This window comes from Aspergillus fijiensis (assembly GCF_003184825.1).
Source record: "Aspergillus fijiensis CBS 313.89 unplaced genomic scaffold BO72scaffold_69, whole genome shotgun sequence".
In the NCBI taxonomy this organism is placed as follows: domain Eukaryota; kingdom Fungi; phylum Ascomycota; class Eurotiomycetes; order Eurotiales; family Aspergillaceae; genus Aspergillus; species Aspergillus fijiensis.
This window is the reverse complement of record NW_024469045.1, coordinates 45,416-71,841: the sequence shown is the minus strand read 5'-3', so window position 1 is coordinate 71,841 and position 26,426 is coordinate 45,416. Positions and strand designations below refer to the sequence as shown.

General features: G+C 50.7%; 7 protein-coding genes across 7 annotated transcripts; 2 read left to right on the top strand and 5 right to left on the bottom strand.

Annotated features, from left to right (window-relative positions):
• Nucleotides 1-2,939: 2,939 nt before the first annotated feature.
• BO72DRAFT_480741 (centromere protein H) lies at nt 2,940-4,210 on the bottom strand. Its single transcript, XM_040947647.1, has 3 exons — nt 3,908-4,210; nt 3,640-3,811; nt 2,940-3,547 (listed from the first exon to the last, which is right to left on the bottom strand). The coding sequence occupies exons 1-3, from the start codon at nt 4,083-4,085 to the stop codon at nt 3,178-3,180; spliced, it is 720 nt and encodes a 239-aa protein (XP_040796760.1). The 5' UTR covers nt 4,086-4,210; the 3' UTR covers nt 2,940-3,177.
• Nucleotides 4,211-4,626: 416 nt separating this feature from the next.
• atg11 (autophagy protein ATG11) lies at nt 4,627-8,805 on the top strand (the record flags this gene model as incomplete). The annotated part of the gene is made up of 3 exons (XM_040941729.1): nt 4,627-4,694; nt 4,860-4,971; nt 5,047-8,805. The coding sequence occupies 3 exons, from the start codon at nt 4,627-4,629 to the stop codon at nt 8,803-8,805; spliced, it is 3,939 nt and encodes a 1,312-aa protein (XP_040796759.1).
• A 408-nt stretch (nt 8,806-9,213) lies between these two features.
• BO72DRAFT_531615 (uncharacterized protein) lies at nt 9,214-11,114 on the bottom strand. The gene is made up of 2 exons (XM_040950379.1): nt 11,052-11,114; nt 9,214-10,953 (listed from the first exon to the last, which is right to left on the bottom strand). The coding sequence occupies exon 2, from the start codon at nt 10,750-10,752 to the stop codon at nt 9,550-9,552; it is 1,203 nt and encodes a 400-aa protein (XP_040796758.1). The 5' UTR covers nt 10,753-10,953; nt 11,052-11,114; the 3' UTR covers nt 9,214-9,549.
• A 168-nt stretch (nt 11,115-11,282) lies between these two features.
• Nucleotides 11,283-14,301, top strand: BO72DRAFT_452372 (uncharacterized protein). The gene has a single exon (XM_040945711.1). The coding sequence runs from the start codon at nt 11,380-11,382 to the stop codon at nt 14,035-14,037; it is 2,658 nt and encodes an 885-aa protein (XP_040796757.1). The 5' UTR covers nt 11,283-11,379; the 3' UTR covers nt 14,038-14,301.
• A 217-nt stretch (nt 14,302-14,518) lies between these two features.
• Nucleotides 14,519-16,760, bottom strand: BO72DRAFT_452371 (uncharacterized protein). The gene is made up of 2 exons (XM_040945710.1): nt 15,893-16,760; nt 14,519-15,762 (listed from the first exon to the last, which is right to left on the bottom strand). Exons 1-2 carry the CDS (start codon nt 16,384-16,386, stop codon nt 14,775-14,777), a joined length of 1,482 nt encoding a protein of 493 aa, XP_040796756.1. The 5' UTR covers nt 16,387-16,760; the 3' UTR covers nt 14,519-14,774.
• Nucleotides 16,761-18,907: 2,147 nt separating this feature from the next.
• On the bottom strand, nt 18,908-19,641 carry BO72DRAFT_414035 (uncharacterized protein). The gene is made up of 2 exons (XM_040942526.1): nt 19,321-19,641; nt 18,908-19,244 (listed from the first exon to the last, which is right to left on the bottom strand). The coding sequence occupies exons 1-2, from the start codon at nt 19,526-19,528 to the stop codon at nt 19,015-19,017; spliced, it is 438 nt and encodes a 145-aa protein (XP_040796755.1). The 5' UTR covers nt 19,529-19,641; the 3' UTR covers nt 18,908-19,014.
• An 880-nt stretch (nt 19,642-20,521) lies between these two features.
• On the bottom strand, nt 20,522-25,123 carry BO72DRAFT_388762 (LipA and NB-ARC domain protein; the record flags this gene model as incomplete). The annotated part of the gene is made up of 4 exons (XM_040941735.1): nt 20,522-23,666; nt 23,907-23,981; nt 24,088-24,725; nt 24,815-25,123. The coding sequence occupies 4 exons, from the start codon at nt 25,121-25,123 to the stop codon at nt 20,522-20,524; spliced, it is 4,167 nt and encodes a 1,388-aa protein (XP_040796754.1).
• Between the last annotated feature and the right edge of the window lie 1,303 nt (nt 25,124-26,426).

The following is a 26,426-nucleotide window of genomic DNA, read 5'->3' as shown; positions in this document are numbered from 1 at the left end:
GCAGTACTTTTTGTATGGGGAGAGAGAATTGTATGGGAGGAGAGCAGGTAGAGTGAGTGAGTGAGTGGTGAGTGAGGGAGTGAGTGTGAGAGAGGGAGGGAGAGAGGGGAGAGTAGTAGTAGTAGGAAAAGAGAGAGAGAGGGAGAGAGACGGGAAGGCGGGCGGGCCATTACCTACCTACTCTTCCTACCTCACCCTCACTCACTCTTGGGAAGGGGGGAAGTGGGCAGCACAGCAACCGCTCTCTGCCGGCTGCGACTGGCTGGTTGATTGCTGGAGAATGGTCCGTATGGTTCCATACCCGTCATGTCTTGTCATTTTCTTCTCCTCCCCCCTCCTGCGATTCTCCGCTGCGACATTCTGGCTGACCTTTCACGCTTTGTCTGGGCAACTTGAGTGGTCTATCCTTCGGGGTTGCAGTGCTCCTTTCAGCAAATCTAAATGACTCCCACTCCCATGGTCCAATCCATGCTTCAGTTGCCGACTGAAGAAAAAAAAGGTGGGTGCTGAGCATTGCACCTGATGCAGCTCCACCGTTACCCCCAGTATGATCTAATACCGTACACTGCTCATACCCCATTGTGCGCCACTATGGGGTGGGTAATTGACCTTGGGTAAAATACATAGCCGTAACACGATGGAAAGAGAGGTCGCTCCATGCTGTATCCGATAGTTACCACTTCAATAGTAACGGGCAAGTTACCATACTGCAAGCTGGAAGCTACCGGGGCAGTACAGTGAGTATCGTACATCCGGGGCAGGCGCTCAGGGAACAACTGCTACTATTCTGGCAGCGCTCAGTCGTACTTCCACACTGCGCGCCGGCGACTGCCCCCAAATGCCGCGCCATTGAAGGAAGTTCCTTCGTCGGTACATCTATTCTGGGGAGGATCTGCGAAGGCGCGTCTCTGAATAGCTATTAATTAAATATGTTGGGCTTCCATCTCTTTGAAAGGATGTTCACATATACATAGGCAGCTGCATTATTGGGCCATTTCGATCTGTTTGTAACTGACCTCTGCACAAAGACATGAATGACCTGGGCTGTCTTTTGTACTGTACCTCGGTGGAAGGAACCACGGCCGAGCTGGCGCGATCTCAATCAAGAGATCACATCCGCGTCGATAATTCTCCGCGTTATCCTGCCATAAATCCTGTGCCTGCCTCCCTCAGGGTAAGATCTAGCCCTGCAGAGTACTAGACGAGGATGCTCTTCGCGCGCAGCTCTCACCCATCTCCCGCGTTCAATTCACTAGCGCTAAGTTATCGAGAGTAGTCCAGATTTTGTCAACTCAACTGGTGCCGGCCCTGGATATCACTAGCAGTATTATTATTGTGCTATTTACCCGGAAAAAAACTGCCTCAAAGGCATTCTGATGCTTGATGTATCTACTCTACATGGACCAAGCGCTATATAGAAGTCGTATGATGTGGATACCCTACAGCGCTCCTTGCACAATTGACCTTCTATAGGCCGATGAATATGCCTTTGACTGAGACGAGGACGATGGCTGGCCCATTGCTGTGCTGGAGGTGGTATCAGAGTCTAGTGGCACTAAGAAATGCTCCTGTTCGAGGGTAGGCCGCTTCTTCCAATGAACGGCGGAATGAGTACTGCGACTGTGATGTAGAGGTCATAACAGGAGCACTATTGTTAACTAAATTAATCATAAAAATCTTCCTGCCAATTCCAGGGAGACAGAGTCCAGGGAGACGGAGTTACTACACAAGTACGCCTACTATGTAAGTATTATTGATTGGAATCTCCTATTTCAAGTATTAGTGCCAACTTTCCTTCCGTTGGCTATTGTACCAGTCACAAACCACTCATACTTGGTGATCATCTATTGCTCTGTGTCCGGTTTTCAGACCAAGACCAGTGCTGCTGCTGCTACTCAGTCAGGTCAGTTACATCCTACTAAGATTGGTGAAGTCCTGCAAGAGATTCCTGTATATTTAGAGAATCTCCTTTCTCGCACCAGCAAGCTTGGAATAGGCGGAGCCTGAGCGTACAGTGCAGCATACGGACTCCTCTTTCTCTTCCTTATAATGGGTTAAGGTCCCTGATTGTACGACTTTCTCGGTCATATGGCAAAAACCCCTAAGCTTGCTCACTAATAGCCTGTGGTAATATTGGTGGTTGTTGTCGCTACCCCCAAAAAAAAGAAAAAAAAAAAAACAAATATCAGTGGGTTGCAGTGATCTATCTTGAGGGTTGCATAGACCTCGGAGAGAGGAAGACCTTCCAGCGACGTCCTGTACAGTACCGGTGCAAATGCCACCGCATTCCGCACTGCAAACAACACCCATTGAAAACTTACAGTATCGGCAAAATACTGGATCCGCGTACTATGTACAACCTTCCCAACGACGTCTAACAATACCTGAATGTGTGTATTGTAATCGGGGCAGCTGCGCCCTGCCCTCTCAGTAATTCTCAATCCATAGTGAGGGGTCATTGACTCCGTTGCTTGGTTCTACCGTTCTAGGTGGAAACGCCGGGCTCTCTTCTGGTTTGCTCAGATCTTTCTCTGTCTTCCCTCCACCCACCCTTCCTCTAAGCAAATCTCCTCAGCTCACATGCAAGACTTCTACTCCGTAGGCTGGCCAGTTTTTGGCGGCGTTTTGCTTTACCTGCAGCTGTGACTGCTAACTTACCGCCAACCCAGCTGTCAGTTCCCTTTTGCCCTTTGTTTCTTGTCTACTGCAAGGGCTCCCTCACTTTATCGGCTTGGGGTCACCGTTTGCTTACCCATCCTTATTCAAGCCTTAAGTTGCTGCTGCTGCCACCACAAAGCATTGGCTAACTAGCCCACCCACCGTATGACGAAGGCTTAGTAGCTTCTTTGCCTTCGGCCGGTGGGCCATGATGTCACGTGGGTCACACCACCCAGTTCAGTCTTCGCGCCCTTTTTTTCTCAGCCCCAATAGTTAGGTCGAGCATTGCAACTTCGTCAGACTTCTCTAAGATCTTCCTGCCAATTCTTATTAATTGATGGCTATCGTGCGGAGCGGACCCCAATTGCTCGCAGCCATGGAACCCCAAATAACCCGTCACCTGGCACTGTTCGATTGTCGATCCACCATTCATCAAGGGTATAATCCTTTCCACCCATAACGCCTGACCCGAGTAAACGCCAGAAAAACCAGTCTACTCTTCTTCGTAGTTATAGTACATTATTCGTCAGACTCATCTAGAACCAGGGCGGTGAGCGTTTCGTCTTCGGCCCAGTTCACTTCGCTCCCAACAACTATAGCGCTGGCGATGCTCTTCATGACCTCCCATCTCGCTTTGCTTCTGCGGTGATCTGCCTCCAATTGCTCTAGCTGTGATTTGAGCTCCGGGTCATCAAGATACTCCCTCCAGGATTCATCATCCTCTGTGAGGGACAGTAGCTCGCGGACCAGTTCTTGATTTTTCTGGTGGAGCTGTAGATTCTCTACCTCCAACCCAGTAAGCTTTTGGAGCGACGCCGTATGCATGGCATTCAAATTCTCATGTACTGTGGACAGCACATCGCGACGGTTGATTAGCCGATGAAGGGCCCTATTGTTTGTTAGCGGAGGCAGGAAGGTCAACACATGGAAGGCTAGGACTGGCGAAGCATAGAAGACCATATCGAAGGGAGAAAAACATACCTTTCAGCTGGAGTGGTGGCCTTCAGATGAACAGCTTTTAGGGCAGGATCAGTCATAATAACGGTTCCCACAGCCTTCCTTCTGACTGTGTAGGTGGCTCTCGCCTCCAGCAGCTCACGTTCTGCTTTGGCTAGTTCCTCTTCCGCATTGTCACCCGAGAGCAATTCCGTGTCTGTGGAAACATCAATAGGCATGAATAGCACAGATAATAAGGAAAGAATCGAAGAAAGGAAGGAGAGAAAGGGACGATTCATGCGTGTATACATACCTTGCTCTAGTAGTGCCTTTTCTAGTTGCTGTTCCTGGATCTGGTGATAGAGCTGCAGGATCAAAGCCTCCTTGTCCGACAACAATACCGTATCGCGTGGGTCATCGGTCGCAAGATTTAACAGGGCCAGTTCACCTGGGCCCAGGTGAGGGAGGGAACGAAGGTTCGCAGAAGTCATGGAATAAGACCTCGTGGCAAGTCAAGTCGGAGAAAAGGCTCTCGTGGGATTTACAGTAGTATACTTGTTCCAAACTTCTTGTTCTCTTTTGCAGCGTTCGTCTCGCTCACCCTTCGAAATTAGGGGGGGGTGGAAAGTCTAGTTGGAGATCGACGAGCGTCCAGATGCTGCTGGGTTTAAGGGCGGTGGAGTTCCCGGCCGTGCGGTGGGCGGTCCCGGGGCACCTTGTCAAATGTGTACGGAGTACTGTGTAGAGCTACTCATGTACACCAAGTGAGCTTCTGAGATTATTTGGTTAGCTCCGTTAGTTAGTTATACCATTTCAGGTTGTTATTATGTATGTCTGGCTGCTTTGCTTGACTACCGACAACGGTCAGACGGACTGACAAGGAATTCATTTACTGCTCCGTCTGTCTTCTTCCTCGTCTTCTCCATCTTCTTCCTTATCTTCTCCCTTCCCGCATTCCTTCCCTTGAACTTCCCCCCCTCGAATACGTTCTCGACCAGCTTCTCTCTCCGCTGCTCACCTGGTGAGGAGGTGATGTCTTTGCACATCTACATAGCTCACACTGGTGAGCATTTTCTCGCTGATCCGGTGTCTTTGGCCTCGTAAGTTATCGTCTCTGCCACCTTTTACCCCGGCTTCCTTCCTCATCTCCAACCATCACCGCCTTTTGGATGCTCGACTGTCAGCCTTGGACTTCCAGTCCCTTATGCCGTGGAGTGGCTCCGATAATATGACAGTGAGCTGATGCTATCGAAACCATGATTCAGCCCGGATGCACTGCGAACATGGATCACTCGCAACACATCGATTCCCTCCCAAAGGCAGATCTTGATGACTGCCCGGGGAAAGAATGTCAAGGCCCAAACACTTGCCACGGAGGTACGCATACAGTTTCAGCAGCCACAATGGAAAATGAATACTACTTGTACTTGTGTTGATTTTCTTGATCGATAGACCGAGATATTTGTGTATGATAGACGCTATGTCAGCGAGCCAACCACTTTCGAGCTTCCGGAACTGCCTCCACCACAGCCACTGACTCCCGAGAACCCTCCCGATACCTTGACGAACCAGAACGATCTACAAGCATGGAAGTCTCTTTATAGTGCCAGAAAGGACTGGGCCCTGAGTCTCACGGAGCGCTGCGCCACCGTGGATAAACAGATTCATGAACACAATGAGCGCACAGATATCATCAACCGAGCGGCCGGCGTAGCTCTCGAAAACCTCAAGACTCACGTGGGGACCTTGGAGCATCGCTTCCAGGAAGCGCAGACATGGGCGAACGGGTTGTTGAAGGATCAACATGCCGCGTTGGATGGTTGGAGGAAGGCCCTTGCATCGTTGGAAACCATTCCGGCTCAGAAGGATTTCAACTTTCTAGGACGTCCGTCGACGCCCACAAAGCGTGAAGATCAGTTGATGGGAACTCTACGCAACTATGTGGATGTGGAAGAAGTGCAGAGAGCTGGCTCGGAAGCACCGGAGGAGTCGTCGCGTTTTGCACAGGAGGTTAGCAATATTGAGAAAAACGTTGGTACAATCGCAGCAGATACACAACATCTTGTGGATGATGCTCTCCCTGCCGGCGTTGATGGTGTGGATGGTCTGCTGCAGGAAGTTGAAACTATCTCTAAGAAGATCCAATCCGACTACGAACATGTCCTGGCTCTATCCAATAATCAAAAGGCGCTGGCGAATATATCTAGACTCGCGCTCAGTCACACGAAAGATCTACTCCCATCGCTGCTGGACATCAGTAGCGAAATCCAGACTGGCCTGGAAGAAGCTGTTCATCGGAATAACGCCGCTATCAAAGCGGCTTCTAGTCATATGCGGCTCATCTCGTCGATCGAGTCCCGGCTGGCTGATGTGCAGACTCAGATCAACAACCTCAATTTTCGAAGCGACGCATTCGACATTATTTACTCCGTGTTCCACATGCCCATGATCTACGGCTCAGTATTGATTGAGGCGGCGCGGCGTCGTGAGTTCAGCGACAAGATGAAAAACGATTCATTGACCCTAGCGGAAGAGATGTCAGTCTTTCGCGAGGAGGAGCAGCGGCGACGGAAGAAGTGGATGAAGAATATGGGGGAGTTTTTATCGACTTCGGACACCTCAACGCCTGGTATTGAAGTCAACCTTCGAGGTCAGGAGTACGAATGGCCAGTTGTCAGCAGAAAGGAGATTGAGTCATACATCGAGGAGCTGAAATCGAAGACTGGCATGGCCCAATTGGTACAGGAACTTAGCCAGCTTTACAAAGAGTTGGATGCCCCTACCCGATTACAGCGCCGCAGATCCAAGGCTTTTAAACAAGGCAGTCTCTTTGATCTCAGTCGAAGCTCCCTCTTGCTGCGCAGCGATGACATGGTTCGGAGCCTGAGAGACGAAAAGGGAAAACTTGAGGAGAGGCTGAAAGGCTCCGAGAGTCGCATCAGGAAGTTGGAAGACCTCCTGCATCGCCAGAGTCACATGAGTCGACCTTCTAGCGGAAACTTCTCCCTAGACTTTCCCAGCTCGCCTGCGTCGCCTCACCCTGATACGTTGTCGAGGCGGTCATCTGTGTCCTCGCGACGGATGTCTTCCAACCAGTCACCCGAGGAAAAAGCGCTCGTTCAGCGTATAGTGCATCTGGAAGCGGAGTTGGCAGCAGAACGGGACACGGTACAGCGGCTGCAGAAGGAAGCGCATGCGGAACGTCAATCGAACACTGATAAAATTCAAGAAGAGCAGTCGACGAAGAAAGATCTAATTGGCAATCTCGAAGCCCGACAGCGTGAATTTGACGATGAGCGAAGATACCTCGAAGGCGAACTAAAACGGCTGAAGATACGTACCGAGGAGGTCGAAGAAGAGCTGGATAGGCATCTGGATAGTCGCGAGCACGAAAAACAGGACACTGATGAGCGTATTCACCAGCTTGAAGTCGAGTTGCAAGAGGCTCACGCTCGCGCCGAAGAGGAATCGCGCAAAGCCACTGAACTATTAAAGCAGATGGAATCTGATAAGGACGTGGCCAATGATCTTGGTCTCCGTTTAACTGAGTTACAGAACATAATTGCAGACAATGAGAAGCTGGAAAAAGAAAACCTTAGCTCTCTACAAGCTGCTTTTATGAATCTATCTCCCGGCGGCTCTGTCCCAGCCAAATCCATGGACATTACCAAGGCAATCGAGGTGCTTTCTGAAGGACTCTCTATCCATGCAAAGAATGCAGAAGAGAATGCTCTGCAGGCTGCAGCAGAGTATAAAGAGCTTGAAGAGCGCCTGAACCAGATGGAGGTGGACACCGAAGAGTTGCGAAAGCGTGCAGACGCACGGGAAGCGGATCTGTCTCGCGTTCGTGAAGAGCTGGCACAAGAAAAATCCAAGCTAGAGATCGTCAATTCTGAGCTGGAAGACGAGCGATCAAAACTCATTGCACTTCAAACCCAGTTTGCCGCCGGTGAAAATGGCTCTGATGCTCTCCGAGAGCGAGTCACGCAGGAAGAACGAAAGCTCACCAACCTCTCTCAACGATTGGCCGAGGTCGAGACCCTAGCTCGCCAGTCGGAAGAAGAGGTCACGACCTGGAGAAAGAAGGTGGAGGCGATATCAGAAGCCGAGCAACGGGCTACGGTACGGTCAGAAACATGCGGGCTTAGATCCCAGCAGCTTTCTAAGCAGCTTTTCGCGCAGGTTGAGAAGCTGGAACGCATGCTCGAGCAACTTGGGTTTACCATTATCCGGCAAGACGGAAACATTGTTGTGCAAAGATCTTCCAAAGTCAATATCATGTCTGTCACGGGTGAAAGTCTTAGCCAGTCCGGAGTGGTCTCTGTGAAGCCAGACGCGAGTCTCCTAACTTGGATGCACGCCGAAACCAAAGAGGAAGAGACCGATAGGTTTATGGCTTTCATAGAGTGCTTGTATCAATTTGATGTGGACATTTTTGGCGATGCCGTCGTCAAGCGCGTCAAGGACATTGAGACCCTCGCCCGGAAGTGGCAGAAGGAGGCTCGCGGGTATCGCGACAAATATCACCGGGTGCAAAGTGAAGCTCACGACAAGATTGCATATCGGTCTTTCAAGGAAGGCGATCTCGCTCTATTCCTGCCGACGAGGAACCAAGCAATTCGGTCTTGGGCGGCGTTCAATGTCGGCGCACCGCACTATTTCCTACGTGAGCAAGACGCGCACAAACTTCAGACTCGAGACTGGCTGCTCGCTCGCATCGCCAAGATTGAAGAACGAGTTGTGGACCTCTCCAAATCGCTGAATGGCGCCAATCCTGACCGAAGATCTATCACCGAAGTCAGCGACGGCACTTCCTTCGATGATGAGAATCCTTTCGAACTCTCAGATGGTCTTCGTTGGTACCTTCTCGATGCTACAGAGGAGAAGCCTGGAGCTCCCGCGACGCCAGGCCTTGGGAAGAGCACCGTTGCGCCAGCGCACGTCGACGCCAAGGGCAGCATTCGTCTGAAGCGCACCTCCGCCGGCGGGGATGTCGCCAAGACTCTATCCAAAAGCCTTGATAGTCGGCGGAACAGCTCCAATTCGAAAAAGGCACCCTCGACACCGTCACAGCGCGGCAATGAATCCACCGTAGATCTGGCCCGGCAGGCTGAGGATGATGCACCTGCTGCTGTGGCTGCTAGCTCACGACCACGGGAGGCACCGTCTAATGCCGACGAGGTTCGCCGCAACCCACTCCAGGATCCATAGAGCAGGAGATAGTAAATTCATCTGCGGTGGGTTGGTTGGTTGGGAGCTGACGAAATGCAACAGGGTGCGGGCCAGATCCCCAATACTTCATTCCGTCCACAGCCGCCGTTCATCCCTGGCGCTAGAAGTTCCTCCTCGTCGGTGCGGCTGGAGGATGTCGACGTCTCGTCCATTCATACGCCGGCTAGTCGGCGAACCTCGCGTTATCGTCCCTGGGAGAAGCTGTGGTCTGTCGACTACCGTGTAGAGAGCCATGGTCGCCAATGAGCTGATGCAGCCTAAAAGTCCCAGCTCAGAAACAGCAGGCTGAATCCCTGGAAGGTGGTGACTTCGGAAACATGGAACATACGCATGGGATGGCAGATCCGGGCCTGATATGATACCCTACGAAATGGAAATGGCTCACATGTTTGATATCTTGCTTGCTTTCGATTCTTTGCTTTATCTGTCTTGATTAGCCGGCGCAAACTAGACACAGGCACGTTGCTATGGACTCTGATTTGAAACATTTGCACGAAGATGTTCGACTTAAATGAAATAGATTGGGAGCGACAAATGCCCTGTAAGCCCCCATTGCCACGCCTCGCCATGCACCACCGATGCTCCCGATGCCTCGAGCCTTTGAGTAAACAAAGATGTTTTCTCTCCTGCAACATCCGAGAAAACCAGTCTATATTACAACAAGAACGAATAATTATGGTAAAGCCCCAAACGCACGAGAAAAGGACAAAATGGGTAGGATAACTAATCTAGCTGTTCCGTGAACTCCTCCATCCCACCCACGTCCTCCCAAAACTTGTCGAAATCCACATCATTCTCCTCGAAAAGCTGCTTGACCTGCTTCATGGCCGACACCTGCCTTTCGGGCGTGAACCCACCGGGTTGAGTACTCTCGTACTGAATCAGCTCGACCCACCGGTAGAACAGGTCCTCCTTGCCCATGGCGGTCAACTTCTGCTGGAACTCAATTATCTGATCGCGCTGGGCCGATCGGACCGCATCGTCGCTGATCTCTTGCTTCCCTTTGCCTTTCTGGTCCTTCTTCGACGACGACGAGGAGGAGGAGGAGGAGGAGGAGGCAGAAGAGTCTGCATCCGGAACGGAGGTCTGATTCTCATCATCGACCCGCCAGACCAACCAGCCGTGAGCGTCCGTGTTCACCACCACCGCCGTCCGGAACTCTTCCAGCTTGACGGTCTGTTCTTTGCTGTCCGGGGAGCCATGGCCTCCGTCGACCATCTCATGCGCCACGATCATCGCCTCATAATCCAGATCCCAGTCCTTGTCCACGAGCAGGTAGCCCGTCTTCCGGAGCTTCTCCGGCGTCACGGCCGTGACGATCCGGTCGCGCGTCTCCTCGTCCTCGCGGATCCAGCGGTCGCGCTTCAGGTCCTGCGTCAGCCCGGACTGGCTCCGGCGGACGATAATCTCCCGGTCGCGGAACCCGACGCGGCGGCGCCACTGGACGGGGCCGAAGACGAACCGGATCGGCCAGGGCAGGAGCACGGTGACGAGGAAGTAGTCGAGCAGGACGGTGAAGAACCGGCCCAGCAGGAGGCCGGAGAGATCGCCCCAGCTGAGGGTGGCGGTGTCGACGGAGAGGGCAGTGGTCAGGCCGACCAGCGAGGCGAACATCGCCGGGTAGATGTGGCGCACGGAGTAGAACCGGTAAGCGAGCAGGCCGACGATGGCGAGGTTCATGAGCACGGGCACGACGAAGGTCTGCTTCTTCTGGCTAATCGGCGTGCTGTCGATGTGGATGAGGTAGATCTCGCGCGGCGAGAGCGGGGAGAGGAGGGGCAGGAGGCTGGACGGGGCTTTCGTGAACGGAGGCAGAGGCATCGCCGCGGATTGAGAGGCTGGTGTCGATGTGCCGGACCCCGAGGAGGAGGAGGATGTGGTCGTAGAGCCCTTGGCCTTGGGGCCTCGTCGGGCGGATTTGGCCATGTTGTTTTTTTGGAATGCTCGTGCTTTCTTTTGCTGAAGGTGGAGGGATACGAGGGTTTGAAGGGGAATTTAGGACTCTTGAGCCCGGCGCATGCGGATTTCCCGGTCTTGTTTTATAGTTTTCCAAGTGGCTGATGGCGTGGGGGGAGGAGGCGCAAAGGATAAAAGTAGGAAGCTAACACCGGGAGTATGTCGATTCGCCTGACCGGGTCACATGTGGTTAGTTCAAACGCTCTCGGAGTCACTTGTTTCGAGGGAGGAGGGGGAAATATCATGGAGTGTGATGGGCTCATCCGTACCTGATCAGTAGCCGTGAACCGACGTGGTTTGTTTGACTGGCTTGTTAGGGAAATCAGTGATTTATGAATGATTGAATGTATGAATCGGGGAGAGGAGAAGGAGGAGAAACGGAGATGACGCCCATAGCCCACTAAGCCCGATCGGGGCCGCGGCCGCAACGAACTCCTGGGCGCGAGTCTCGTCGAGTTGCCAATCAATTAATTGCATTCAGTTCGCTCCATACATTCATTCACTGCCCTGTAGCATTCCCTCTGCTTCACGGAGCGCACTGTCCGAAATTCCACTGGCCCGCCCCCGAGGGCATCCGCTTGCCTGTGTTTTGTCACGATGCCTTTCACCCCCGAACGCAGGAGCGACCGGCCCTCGTTGTCGCGTCGCAACAACCGCCACAATCAACCCACCGACGAGCATCCCTCCCCCTTCGGAAGAGCTCGCCAGGCTCATCTTGCAGACCATTTCGACGCGTCTTTGGGCCTCAGCCCTCCCTACGAATCCAACTCGCCCCGTCGTCGCCGGAACTTCAGCCAAACCAATTCCTTACGAGGTGCATTCGCGTTCGCCTCACGTCTTGACAGTATGCCGGACCGAGAAGCTGCAGCTGCCGACGCATCAGCTGGGTACGGCTCGTATGGACGAAATCGAGATCCCTTCCTTCTGTCGTCTCCGGTATCGAACCCTCCGAACGAGCTCGCGGAAACGTACCGCCAAATCGACGATGCGGGTAGCCTCATTGACGAGGACCCATTGGATGCAGACTTCCAGCCGGCGAGCCTTCGCGGTAACCGTAGTCGCGGGTCGTCGTCGGCGTCGGCGAGGAAGAGGACTGACTGGTTCACCTCCTATAGCCCGGACTTCTTGAACGACGTACCGGACGAATCCTCCCGCCGGAAACAGGTGGACCGTGTCGACGACGAGCGGCGCTTGAAAAGGGCTACATCCAGTCGGTCGCCTGTTCTCAGCAATGCAGGGACTCGAGACGCCTTGACTTCGGAAAACCTGCAGCGACGCGACGAAGAGGGAGAGATCCAGGGAGGGGCAATGGATATGGAAGACGATGACAACGAGCCCAGGCCTGCGTTCCATCCACCTCAGGGTTGGGGATCCAAGGCGAAGTACCGTAGCGACTGGCTGAAGACTATGACGCGACGCGACAACCTCCCGTTGGGTTCCACGGCGGATAGGTCGAAAGACCCCTCACCTCCGAGGGTGAGGGCGGATCGGGACACACAAAGTAATTTGGAACGAGGGACCATGGTCGGAGAACGCTCTACGGGACGATACGACAGGGTCCCTCTCTCTGACGCGCAGAACAAGTTGTCTTCGGAACAGAGAGCCGAGAAAGTCACCGAGGGCGAACGGATCCCCAACACACCGATCACTCTATACCCGAGCTCGACCTTCACCAAACGAAGCCCAACCAAGAGGGACTCACAGGATCTACTCCGGAAATTGTCACGGACTGAGAGCCCCGGGCAACGGAATACCGATGAGTTCAAAACCCCGGAAGCTCAGAAAGTCCAACAAAGGCCACGGATCTACGACAAGACGCCAGTCGTTACTGGTGCTTGGATTGATACTCCGATGACTGAGCGAGTGGACAAGTTTCCCGAAGAACTGTCGCGGGATATCGTGCCGTCGCCGCCGCAGAATCACCGATACGCGTCATCTTTCCTGCCTCGAGAGTCCAGAATTAGCGAGGTGTCAGAGCCATCAGAGTCGGAGGCTCTAATTAAGACAGACAATGAAGACAAAGAACAAAAGCGACAAGAACCTGCTTTTGTCAAGAAAGAACCCGTGGTAGAGAACAAACCAAAGGACGACAAGACAGAAAAAGATATCGGAAAGGTTAGCAAAGAAGGCCAAGAAGAAGAACTGAAGAAGGGAAAGCAACAAGGAGAGCAACCGGAGGCAAGTCAGAAGGTCAAGCCGAAGAACAAAAAACCGTTGGTCAAGCCAGACCTGCCTAAGAGCGCACTTGAAACGGTATTACAGGACTTTAAAGCTCACAAGAACATGCTCGACGTGGGCGACGATACGATCGAGTCCCTTCAAGGACTTCTTGAGGGAAAGCCGAGTGAAAATGCTACTGCGGAAGAGGAGGATGCTGCGTACGAGAAGGCTATTTTGAAGAAACTTGAGCTTGCAGGCTCCGGAGATAACGAGACCGTGGATCTAGATCGCCTGAACGAGAAGCTGAAGTCGCTGGCGGAGAACATACAAAAGGTGAAATCGGGATTAAAGAGCCTTGAGGAACAAGCCTCGCGCGACGCCGGTGTCTTGACCGCACCCTCAGCCAAGGGTTCACAAACTTCACGAGCAACCATCTGCGCGAAGTGCCAGGCGGAGACTGAAGGTCGGGTTTACACAATCATCTCCTTTCCTCGGCTCTGGAAACGCGATCCCATCTCCCGACGCGTCCGTCCCACCGGCCTCGGATGGTGCCTCCTCATATTTTTGGCCTGGTTATACTCCGAAACCACCATGTGCGACTACTACTGCCACCCCATCATCGCGAACGTCTGCGAGGGCAACTGTCTCCGGCACGATGCACCTCAATTCCCCTATGTGATTCCGACAATGCTTTGGCGCTGGCTGAATCTCTCGTCCATGCTCGCACCGGTCTGGGCCATTCTTATTGCCACAGTCAGATTCGTCGCCCTCTCCCTCGGCCTCTGGGACGGTTTCGTCGCGGAGCCCCCCCGGCCTCTGAACCTGTCGGGCGAGATCCGCATCCACGGAACCCGCGTTGTAAGTCTCGCACAAACCACAGCAGCAGCAAGCCGTGGTGGTGGTGGCGGTGGCTTCTTCTCGCCGTCGAAGTTGTGGGCCGGAAGAGACGACGAGCGACCGGTGGTTCCCGAAGCCGTTCCGGAATTAGACTTGAATGGGGGTGGGCGCAACCCCAGCCAGCGTCATGGAGGAGGCCATGCTGGATCTGGTTCCTGGGACGACGACGGGTCCATGGATGATGATGAGATTATTTAGTTCAGTTACAAGCAGGTCACCCTTAGATCATATAGCTTTCGTGAGGAGATCCATTATTCGACGTCACATTACTTCCCAGTGCATGGTGTTTTGGGGGCCGGAATATGATTCATGACTTGGTATCGAAAGGGAGGAAGGAAGCTCTACCAGTCTATTAGCCTTTGTTTTTTTGATCGCTACTACCTACTTGAGCATCGTTTCGGCCTAAACTTTCTTCTCTGCATTGCTTTGCATCATAGTTGAGTTGGTCAGGGTTTAATCCGGCGGCCGCTTTTTGTTTACATGAGTATGTGTAGGATTGATTCCCGAGGCGCCATGCCATGCCGGTACAGCTCTTATCTAAGGTTATCGTGGATCTGCGCGAACCCGTGTTTACTTTCCCCTTTTCCGGTAGTACGTACTAAATTAGTCGGAGACTAGATACTAGTACGGACACACTAAGATCCTTCGTGCATAGAGCAACTATTTCATCTGAGCGGAATACATTCAATCGTGTTCATTATGCTAAGCGCAAATAGTCTAACAGGGTATTGAACCATGAACAACATTAACAAATCGAGTAACACGCCAAGCGAAAGAGGTCAAACCTAAACTGTCACATCATCCACAAGATCAATTGGGAAGAATTGAGAACACCTTAGAGGGGTGGGGATATGGAGAATGGAGAAAGAGGTAAGGGAGAGAACCTTAAAGGTTGTTGTGTGTATGGATGGTGTGTCCGGGCGGGAAAGGAAAAATCACAACTTGGCCTTGTCCGCCCACTCCCTCTGCAACTCCCTCTCGCCGTCCAACCGCCACTGCGCATTCACGCGCAACCGCTCCTCGACCTCTTCGTCCGAGAGCGTGACTGCCTTCTCCACGGGGATCGCCTTCTCGGAGAGCAACTTATACCCGATGAATGTAACCTCGCCGCTCTTCGCCTTCACTTCCTTCCCCTTATGGAACACCGCATCGCGACAGAACCGCGCCATGCCATCGTAGAACCGCCGACCTGAGGGCGCGTCCAGCATCACCAGCCCGAAACAGTGCGGCATGCCCTCGAACTGCTCAACGAGGATGGGGGCGCCGGCGCGGTGCATCTTGCGGGCAAGCACGAGCGCCTCGTCTGTGAGACCTTCCTCGCCGATGGAGAGAAGCACAGGCGGGGCGTCGGCCCAGAGCTCCGCGTCGCCGGCGATCGGAGAGACGAGCGGGTGCAGGAGGGAGGAGGCGTGTACGTACAGGTCCACGCGCGGAGGCTTCACGGGCCAGATGTCGTCGGCGGGGACCACCAGGGGCCGGAAGAACGGGTCTGTGGCGGGCGAAGATGTCGGCGCATCCAGGTAGTCGTAGATCGCATTATGGGCCACCGAGGGCATCGACCGGGTCATGTCACACCAGGGGGAGGAGGTGGCGACGCCTGCAGGGAGGGCGATGGGGATGTCGCGGCCGTGGAAGCGGATGGTGGGTTGAATGCGGCGGAGAGTCAGCAAGAGTTGAGTGAGGACGAGGGAGAGATTGCCCCCCGCGGAGTCGCCGGCCAGGATGATCTTGTTGGCAGGGATAGGGTCATGGAGGGAGCCCGGGGGTGGGGAGATGAGGGAGAGGTAGGCGACGAGGGCGTCGGTCAGGGCGGCAGGGAAGGGGTGCTGGGGGGCGAGACGGTAGCGCACGGAGAGGACGGGGGCCCCAGTGCGTTTGGAGAGTTGCGCAACGGTGGGACGGTGCGTGCAGGGATCCATAAGGCTGGAATTGAGCGGTGAGTTTTGGTGAGTTTTGTGCATGATGACACGATTGATCCTTCAGTGGTCATGGAGAGAGAGAGAGAGTGGAAGAGAGAGTGGAAGAGAGAGAGAAAAAGACAGGGAGAACTCACAAGTAAATCCCCCCATGGAAGTAGAGAATGACCATGTCTTCCTTCGATTCCTTCTTCAACTCCTCATACTTGGCCTCCTCAGAGATGTCGGGCTGCGGGGCGTTCTTGTCCACGCCACTGCGATAGCCTGTCCATTCTGCTTCGACCGGTGCCACTCCAGGCAGATCGTAGGTCTCATCGCCCGTTCTGAGGGCTTCAATGGCTTTCACGACTGCGTCCTGGACGTCGATCTGCGGCTGCGGAAACGTCACCTTGGACACCCACATGGGACCCTTGATGCCCGGGTCGCGGATGCTGGCTTTCTGCTGCTCGGAAATGGAGGCACTGAAGCTGAGGAGCGAGCGAATGATGGCGACAGTCAACTCGGTGCGGAGATCCTGCTTGCCCTTGACCGGGGAGAGGCGAATGGCATGGAGGAAGATGACTTTGAGTACGAGGGGGATGCGCACAAGGATGGCCTTGAGCACACTGAGGGGGTTATCGAAATTCCTCATTGTGTTGTCTCAGACCAGGAAAGACGATGTGGAAATGAATGGAAGGTGAAGAGGACAGGATAAGGAGGGGAAACCACCACAACAGGGAAACATCGAGAAGGAGAGAAAAAAAGTAGAAGAAAAGAAAAGAGAGGTAGGTAGCAGGAAGCAACAGCCGAGTGGGGAAGGGGCGATAAGGGGAACAGAGGCAAAAAAAACATGCCTCGGTTCATGATCGGAGGGGCAGGGACAGTTGGATAACAAATCATGGATCAAGGTTTAGTTATGCACAATACATCTGGCCCCTGAACCAGATACAAGTAAATATTTGGTTGGCGTCATCAGAACCGACGACCTGAAAGCCTTCTAACTGCCTTATCGTTATAACCTATAACTTATGTTGTGAGTACCTATACGTACACTCATAAACTCCCTCACATGGCACAGGAATTAAAGTTCTGCAAGACCCCGGAAACTCCTTATTTTTAGAATGTTGGATGCGATCCTTCTGGCGACTGAGCCATGCGGCCTTACGTCATCGCCGAGCCACTAATGTAATCGGACACCGAGCCGGCGCGACACCGAGCCGGCGGCGGTCTGCTGCTGTCTTACTGACTGTCTCGCTGGCTGCTTCCTGAGGCTATTAAACCACCAATAAAAAGCTATATATATTAATTCTTGTTATTTTTATAAGAACATTTCAAGCGATTATATTTTTTATTTCTATATATACTGCAGCGGGCTGGCCGACGTATTCTGGCTGGTCTTAGTACTGTGGTCTGAATTACTTTAACTTCTTGTATTTAAATTATATTAAAGTCTTCTTAGCCTATTAAAGTATCTTTATACTGTATATAATAATATAAGACTTTTTTTTTTTTTTACTTGCTTGAATAGACTGGAACTGCTTAACTTATTATTAAAATAGGACTATATTTTGTATAAACTGTTCCGCAGTCTTAATTATTTTCTTAATAACTTCGTATAAAACTATTAATATTAGATCTTGATTTATAAGTTTTTATAGTTCTTATTTCTATCTTCTAAATTTATATAAATTTGCAGGTATTTTTCCGAGATAGAAAGACTGAGTAAAATATAAGAATATTAGTAGATTTAATATTTTTAACTAAATTTGTAATATTAAAAATTTTTTTAAAGATTTAAAGAAATAAAACCGGTAGTACAGAATCTACTAAATATATTAATATTAGAGAAGATCTTAGTATATATACTATAATATAATTATAAAAAATTAAGTTTAGTAATTAATTTTTTTTATAATAAATAGTCTTAGATATATACTAATTATATAACTTTTTCAACAGTTTAAAGCACGCAATATTAAGCGGCTGCAGTTTATATAATAAATAGACTGATATATATAAAGAAATAATTTTCTATATTATACAGAATTAATTAAACTGTTAAGTTATATAACTATTATAGCTGTTAAAAATTAATATATAATACTTACTAATAGTTTTTAAAACTGTATATTTATTAAATATATTCTAAAGCCAGTTAAAACTAAGTTTATTAGTAATTTAGTTATTTTTACTAATATTTAGATAATATAATTTTAGATATATTTTATACTATATTAATTAATAATTCTATACTGTAAAAATAATTTATAGTAGCAGTATTATTTTTAAGACTAAAATTATAATAATTAAAGTTATTTATTTACAGTTTTCTGGCTATATATACTTAGTATATAATTTTTATATTTCTAAGCTATAGATTATATAAATAGTTAAAGTAATTTTTATCTAAAATCTAGTTTTATTTATATTTTATATATTTTTATTAAGAATATTATATTTTTAGACTGTATTATAAATAAAATCAAACTATTTCTGAATAAAATAAGAATTCTTATATTTAATATATTAATAATTATACTTTAATATAAACTTAGATATTAATTCCGAATAATATTTAATAAAGTAAGTAATTTAATATTCTAATATAATATTTTATTAATTTGGCTTCAACTTTATTTAATATAGCAGTTAAATAGAAAATCGAGTATTACAGATTTTAAAAAATAGTTTTTAATAGATTATATTAAGAAGTTACTACTTTAATATATTTTTTTTAATTATAGATAGCTTTCTGCAATTAGTATCTTTTTTAATATATAATTTAATACTATTTAAACAATTTTTAAAAGTACTTATCTTAATATTAAATACAGCAGCGCAGACGGCTTTTATAGCAAATTTTCTATTTTTAAAAATCTTAATAGTAAGATTTAAATATTTATCTATATCGGCTATATTGATATACAAAGAGAAATATTAAAAAAATCACGAGATATCTTAATATAGGGCAGTTTAGGCGAGTTCTTCGATTTTAAGTTACTGGGGGTGCAAGATATGGTGCAGCAGCCGCCGGCTCGGTGTCGCGCCGGCTCGGTGTCCGATTATGTTAACTATCCACCTCCACAACTACTCTATCATCAAAGTCATAAAAGTTATATGAAAAAATCTTTCCTTTGTTTCATTAGAATAATAATAATACAATCACAAGGCCCATGATAGCTAGCATATCGTCATCACATCATCCAGTGAAAGTGGTTGTCAAGGAACAAGTAAAAAGAAAAACCACGCGCAATAAAATCAAAAGATGATACTTGCTCATCTAGAACCGACCAGCAGTTTCCTTAGCCTTGCCCTTGGCTTCACCCAGGAGCTCGTCCGTCTTTCCCTTGGCCTGGCCAGCAGCACCCTTGGCCTGACCCAAAGCCTCCTCGGCCTTACCCTTGCCCTTGCCGGCCAACTCAGCCGCATCACCCTGCAGTTCGCCGGTCTTGGCCTGAGCCTGGCCCGAGGCAGCGCCCACGGTACCCTTGAGCTTCTCGGCGGCGGTCTCTGTTGGGGGTTTCAATCGGGTTAGCATAGACCCTCCGGGAGGGGAGGAGAAAGGGAGAGGCTTGGGATAACGTACCTCCGACCTCAATACCCTTCACCGCAGCATCGGAAACAGTGCGGTCGACGGCCTTGAGAGTGTCCTTGGCGGATTCAACGGGACCCTTGTTCAGGCAGGCGCTGGAGGAGAGAGCGCGAGTGGCGCCGATGGAGATGGAGGGAGCAGTGGGCTTGAGAGCCGCGGAGGCGGTGCGAGCGACAGGGGCGATGCGAGCGATGAAAGACATGGTGGGATATTGTATAAGCTGTATGTTGAGATGTATGTATAGAGTAGTAGTAGTGGTGGTAGTAATGGTAGTAGTTGTAACAATTGAAGATGGTTCTTGAGACTGAGGATCAGATGTGAATGTACGGAGTAGTTGTCAGTATAGTCCAGGAAGCATGCTGGCAACCAGAGTCTTATAAGCTTGAGGCATGGCAGTTGAACGACGTCATCCTGGACAGCTTGGCTTGGCTTGCTTCTCTTCTCTTATGTCGCTCTTACGTCGATGCCCGCCCGCCACCTCTCGTACTCCCTCTCTTTTGGGCTTAGCCCATTTTCCCAGTGGGTCCCCCGCAAATTCCACCGCCCGGTCTGGTCCCCGGCAGAATTTGCTCTTGCTTGTACGTACTGTAAGTTTTTGTTAGAGAACTACTTATAAACGAACACTACTTTGATCAGCCCTAAGTGCTAGAGCTTGGCTCTATCTCTGATGTAGTCTAATTAAGTGCATGCTTCCTCGCTGTACATTTCAGCACTGTAGATAGCGTAACTTATGTGCACAAGTGCTTTCTGCCTTGTATATCTCGGATCCAGAAGGCGGTGTAGCTGGGATGTTCCCGTTTCCCCGCACCTTTCTTCCTTTACGCCTTCTTTCATTCTTCTTTCCCCCTCACACAAATCATCTCTGAAGCCGGTAAAACTGTGAAACCGTGTGTATCTGCGTCAAATTAACTACACCTTATTATTTGCTTCGTGTGGCATTGCTCTATTGATGATACAGTCTCAAACAAAACTGGTCATCGGTGCCCGGAAAATGATGAAAATAAATCAACAAGCCAAATATCCACAGACGCGTTACTCCGCCCACATGCGGGGATAATACATGTCAACACCGAGCCCTCCATTTCCCCCCTACCTGCTATGCTGTTTTCACGCAATATGACTCCGACAAACCTGACGCCAAATAACTGAGAATACTTTTCGTTGTTGCTTATTCGATCTTGGTCCCATTTATGGGTTATTCTTGTCGTGGAGGAGAGCTCCCACTCCGGGCTCGCCCGCCGCGCGGCTCCGCCATCGGTATGGTGAACTCGTGTGAGAGTAGAGGTCCGGAGAGGTTTGGGTGGTAAGTTGCAGGGTACCCAGGCAAGAGTTGCCCTGCTGCCGCTGCATACTGCACTGGCCCACCAAACTGTGGTCTGCTGTCAACATTCATATGCGGCCACACAGGCTCGAAGGGGACGGGACCCTCTAGAGGCTCCAAAGTCCGGAGATGTGCCGCTGCCGCTGCGTACGAAAGCTCTGCCTGAAATTTACTTGGCCTTGGCGGTGGTGCCAGCTTCGGGATTGGTGGAATGATGTTAACTGGGGCCCATCTATTGGGATAAGGGACTGGGTCGGTGGCCCAGGACTGTTGTGACTTCGCGGACATATCACGAGACATCGGCTCTGGGGCCGGCTCGGACGTGTATCCAGCGTGCACGTCTGAAAACGGTGGTGATGTTCCGGGCATGATCGCAGACGGATGGGAAACTGGGCCTGTTGATGTCGATGGTGTGGTGCTCAGTCGACGTGCTGCTGATATATCGATGTTACCCTCATATGGCAGGCCTGGCGCGAGATATGTCATAGAAGGTGTGCTTGCTGACATATCGCCCACTGGAGACCCAATACCACTGAAGGACGTGCCCAGAGGCGCTCTATATCGACTAGCCGTCACCCCGAGTTCCAAAGCATTCAACTGATGGCTCAAATACGCCGGATCAGGCTCACTATATGCCGAAGAAGTCATTGGAGGCTTCGAAGACATAACGTTGCTCGAACGGTTGGAAAGTGATTCTTCAGAGGATTTATCCTGCAGACCCTGCAACATTGGCCGGCTTCTACTAGGAATCGAGGATGACCGTGGCTTTTCAGTGATATGTTGCGCCTGTCTGGCTGCAATCGTGGCGTAGCTGGGCGAAGCATTTTCTTTCGACAAGCTCTTTGTGAAATCGCCTGGAGCACTTGCAAACTGCCTGCCGTTCATCTGGGGGCGCGTGACTTTTGTGACCGCCGTCAACGCCTCCGACGCCGAGGTCCGAGAGCTGCTCCGGTCTTGGTCTCCAGGCTTGCCCGGTATGCCCTCTACGGGGAAGACCTTGAGAACAGGCGCCGCAGGCTGAGAGCCACGAATGCGATGCGGTAAACCAGGCCGTTTAGGCTTGTTAGCAGCAGGCTTTGAGGGCTTCGAAGATTTCTTGACAAGATGCCAGCCTCGGTCATCCGACGTATTCGTACTAGATACCACTTCGGCTGAATTGGACTCCGGCCTCTCGCTTGCTTCACCCGTTTGCGAGATCAGAGGAGCGCTGCCCGCCTGATCCTGGTTGGAATGACGAAATATGTGCGGGAGGAAAGGCTTCAGATTGAATTTTTGCGGGCGCGGAGCGGCTTCCTGCGGAGACTCCACTTGGGGCGATGTCGGTTCAAGCCAAGCAGGCAAGTCTTCAGCGGCGGACTCAGGCACCGATGAAGAAGAGCTACTTGACCGATCAAAGACCGAGCGTTGGTTATAGATCGAACCAGACCTTGGTGAAATCCGATCTATCTCCCTGGAAATACTCCTCTTCAATATCCTCATGTCTTCCCGCGCCTGACGGACCGCAGCTGCCTCCCGGGCAGATCGTCTTGGGAAGTGCTCGAGCACCTTTGACACATGAGTCTCGAACTCGCGGTAATCTTTGACAAGTCCGTAGCCGCCAGTTTCGTTTCTTGTTTGGACTTTCGTGTACGAGGTGCTGAGTACGTCGCATACCACGACAAGCCATGAATCATACAATCCAGTCTCCGGAGCGTTTGGGTTTGTGGCGGCGGCTTTCCTCCGCTCTTCTTCATCCATCATCTTCAGCTCGTCACGGCAGAACCCCTGAACGACACTATGGATCTTCAAGACGTCAATCGTTCCTGCATTCTGCAATATTGAAGAGAAGAAGGCTTCCTGACTGCTTTCTGTTTGCGACTCAGAGAGGTCCGGTACCACAAACTTTTGTTCCAGCACATTGTCTCTCTCTGCCTGGGGCGACAGAGCTGTGGGGTGCAGCGGGTACGAGTCAGATACTCGTTCAATGAGGCCATACCGGATCAAGATTCCAATCGTCGTGTCAAGATCCCCCGTTTCTCCGCTTCTGCTCTGGGTGATGACTCCAGCCCTCTGCTTTATACGTGTTGAGAGACCCAAGGTCAAGAGACCAACCGGGATATGGTGACTAAAGAACGAAAGCATGTTAACCAGGTTGAGTGCCGTCCAGTGCCCCAGACACATTAGGTCGTGCATGATGCTTAGAAACGGTTCCGCCAGCTTTTCGTCTGTCAAATGTGAATTGATGTGATAACGCTCAATTGGCTTCGACGTGGCGCTAAGCCTGTGGCCAATCGCATGTATAGCGAGTGGCAGGCACTCATAGTGAGTTACCAGTTCCGTGGCTTTCCTGATCTGGCCTGCGGTTGGTTTTCTGATACCGAGGTCTTCAAAAAGCAGCTTGCATGCGTTCTCCGGCTCGAGTGGCTTCACCTGAAGGCAATATGGCTCGTACAAACGTTGTTTCCTCTTCAGGGTTTTATCCACCGAGGTGTAGATGATACTGCAGTTCTTGTTGAACGGGAGGAACTGCTTGAAGTTGTTGATATCATGCTCGTGCGCAAAGCTGATTCCGTCGAACACAATGAGCCACCCTTCCCGGTTCTGCAGCCATGTCCTCACCGAGTCTACATACTTGCGAGATGGGTTGGTGTCGGGGTACCGAAATTCCTGCCCATCCGTCAGTGCAGCCGCTTGAGCCATATCCCAGAAACACTTGTAGGTTGATTCAAGTGACTTGGCATCGACCCAGAAAATCCCCGCTGGGTAGATGTCTCGATGAGTGCACACGTATTGTCGTGCAAGGTGTGACTTGCCAGTCCCTGGTCCTCCACAAATCAAGACGGCCATTAGACGCTCCGCTCTCTTCTTGGCTTTGAACAAACGCGCATGCAACACTTCAAGCTCTTTCTTCATGCCTACAAACGTTGCATTTGGATGGAAACCGGGTGGGACCACAAACAGCGGATCTGCCCGTAGCGATCGTGACATAGGCAGTTCGGTGCTCTCTGCCATCGCCATTTCCGATACAACCGAGCGTCTTCTCTCAGAAGGGAGTACCATTAATTCAGAGTTACCTGAGACATAGTCAGCATTATCGACTGACAATGTGTCCATGGCAAAAAGAGGCAACTAAGATACATGGAGCGGAGAAACAGACGAAAGTATTGAGACGACGAAGAAGACAATTACCGCCCCTCCACGAATTCCCTCAGCACGATGCGCCGCCTAGAAATGCTTGCTATATGGGAATGAAGGTTCCGGGGGCTCTTCGACCTCGTACTGATTCCAGGTGATTGGAGAATGGGGACCAGGAAGCATGTGTGGCCTACCAATTGTGCGAAGGTCCGGGGCGCTTCTTCCCAGTTGCTCCGTGTCAACTATCCGTACATCGTCAGCTCTTGGCGGCCGCTTGGGTAAGAACGAAGTGAAAGAGTTACGCGAAGGCAATCGACCGAGATCACATACCATTTCCAAACATCTCCCGGGCTATGGTCTCTTTCATGAGCCGGCGCGCTTTTCCCTCTTCGATCCAGCGTTCATGTATAGTTGCTGGGGCGTCACGCGAATATCGCAAGAGAGCCTCTGCCACAGCCTCATATCCAGGAGAGCCCTCATCGTCAAATTTGCACATATGGCTATGATCAGCTTCGATGCCCATCCGTTCGACACCTTCCATGTAAGGCGCTGCAGAGTTCTCGTCGACGATCAGCTCGCGAGTGCCCTTGACGTCACTGGACAAGGTTTCATGAAAGAAGTAGATGTGGAAGCGACTAGTGATATCAGCGAAGAGGCTGTTGATGTTTTGAAGAGTCTCGTTGTTTGTCTTGAGGGCTTTAACCAAGTGAGGCGAAGATTCCATGAACTTCTTCGGCATTACAGCACTACAGATGTTCTGCAAAAGCGCGCCCCACTTTGCGACGTCGGATCCGTTGTGGGGAGTTCCGAGAAACAGGATGCCGTACGTGGAAACGTATATGGACCTGAGATGCTGGATCTTCTCGTTGTTCACGCTCCGGCAGTATATCAGGGTGCGCTTGACGACCAGGCCGCCCAGCGAGTGGCAAACGAAAATTATTGGCCTTTCTGAACAATTCCGCAGCTGAACGAGGTCAATACGTATACCCTGGGACAAAATCCGACTTCCGCGCGAGTCAGACGAAGGAGCGGAGGAGGGGCGATATTACTCACATTTCGGTTCGCGGCCAAGCCTGAGGCCAACGTTTCTGCATGATTATGAAGACGGTCTTTCGAGGCGCCGTCGGTGAAAGCCGTGACGTTGGCGTTGTATCCGTACGTTAGGATGCGAACGCGACTAGGACCGAGGACTTCAGGAAGGAGATCGGCGGGCCAAAAGGTGCCATTGTTCTTGGAAGCCCAGGTGTTGTAAGCATGGCCGTTGAGGCCGTGCACGAAGACAATATCAACGAGGGGCGGTTCCTCAGAACGGTAAACCTCGCTGAGACCGATCTCCTTCACCCGAGCGGGAAGGCCGGCCATGGGTTAGGGTGTGGGTGAGATAGTCGAAACGTCTAGATTCCTTGGACGTTTGACGATATCTCGAATGCCTGTAAGGGGAAGAAAGCGAAGGTAGGATGTCTGATACAAAGGTCAGTATTGAGCGGGTGTATGTGGTAGTGGAGAACGAAGAAGAAGAAGAAGAAGAAGAAGAATAAGAGAGAGAGAGAGAGTTTGTGTGTGTGTGTGTGGGGAACAATAAGTTATTTATGCGCTGAGGAGGAAGGAGCATGAGAAAGGCGGATGACTTGCCCGGCCCCCGGGGTGGCAGTTGGTACCAAATGCAGAACAAGACCCCTACAAATCTCCACCTCAGGGCAATCAGACTTCCTAATCTTGCTGTGCTAATCTTGCTGAGGTGGAGACAATCTTAAACAGGTCAACTAAATAAACATGAAGCTTGACAGGTCTTCGATTGTTGCTGTTATGTTATAAGTAGTAGTTACAGTACAGAACGATGGATGGGTGAAACGGGGACTTTCCACGGGAAAAGACCACAATTCCTGAGAGACAAGTGATGATAGGTCATTCATTGTATGATATAACAGGGTCAAAGCTAGTACTATCAAAGCAGGTAGGAGACTCCTACTAGGTAACGGTGACTGTTCAGCCTTGTCGGACTCTTCGCAAGTCTAGCTGCAAGACTCAGCCCCGAGGCTCGTGTCACGGATCTGCAGTCAGCGAGGCCGGCAGCATGACCTCCCACTGGTCACTCCCCCTGAGGAGAACCACGGGAACTCCTCCAAGATTTTGGCATCCGTCCGATCGGGAAGGTTAAGTTGCTTGCTGATTGCTGTGGATGATTTGTAGTGGTCTTGTTTCCAGGTAGATTTCGCTGTGGTTGACTCAAGTCGTAGTTAGTAGCCTTGGACAGGCAGTGACTTACCGCGTACTCTGCAACAAGTTAGCCACCAACTGCCACCCACCCCCACTTCACCCAAGCATCATTCATTCTAAATGCTTGATTACATTTCAAACCACTATTGAAGACCAGTCAAACACAACATCATCTGGCTCTCGCCTTCCCACCGTATCCCAATCTCAGGATGTTGCATATTCACCAATCGCTCGGAAGCCCTCCACCTTCGTATCCAAAACAAGGGGCAGTCCTGCGTGCGCAGTTAACTTCCGGAAGGATGTTCTGGCGCCCTGTAAGCCCAGCTGCCAGCTGTAAGCACTAACTCAAAGACCCTTTTAACGAGTAATTATTTGTCCGACCAGAAGATCCTTTGATTAGTGTAAGGCCACGTATGATTCTTGACCGCGAGGCAGTCCCTCTATACAC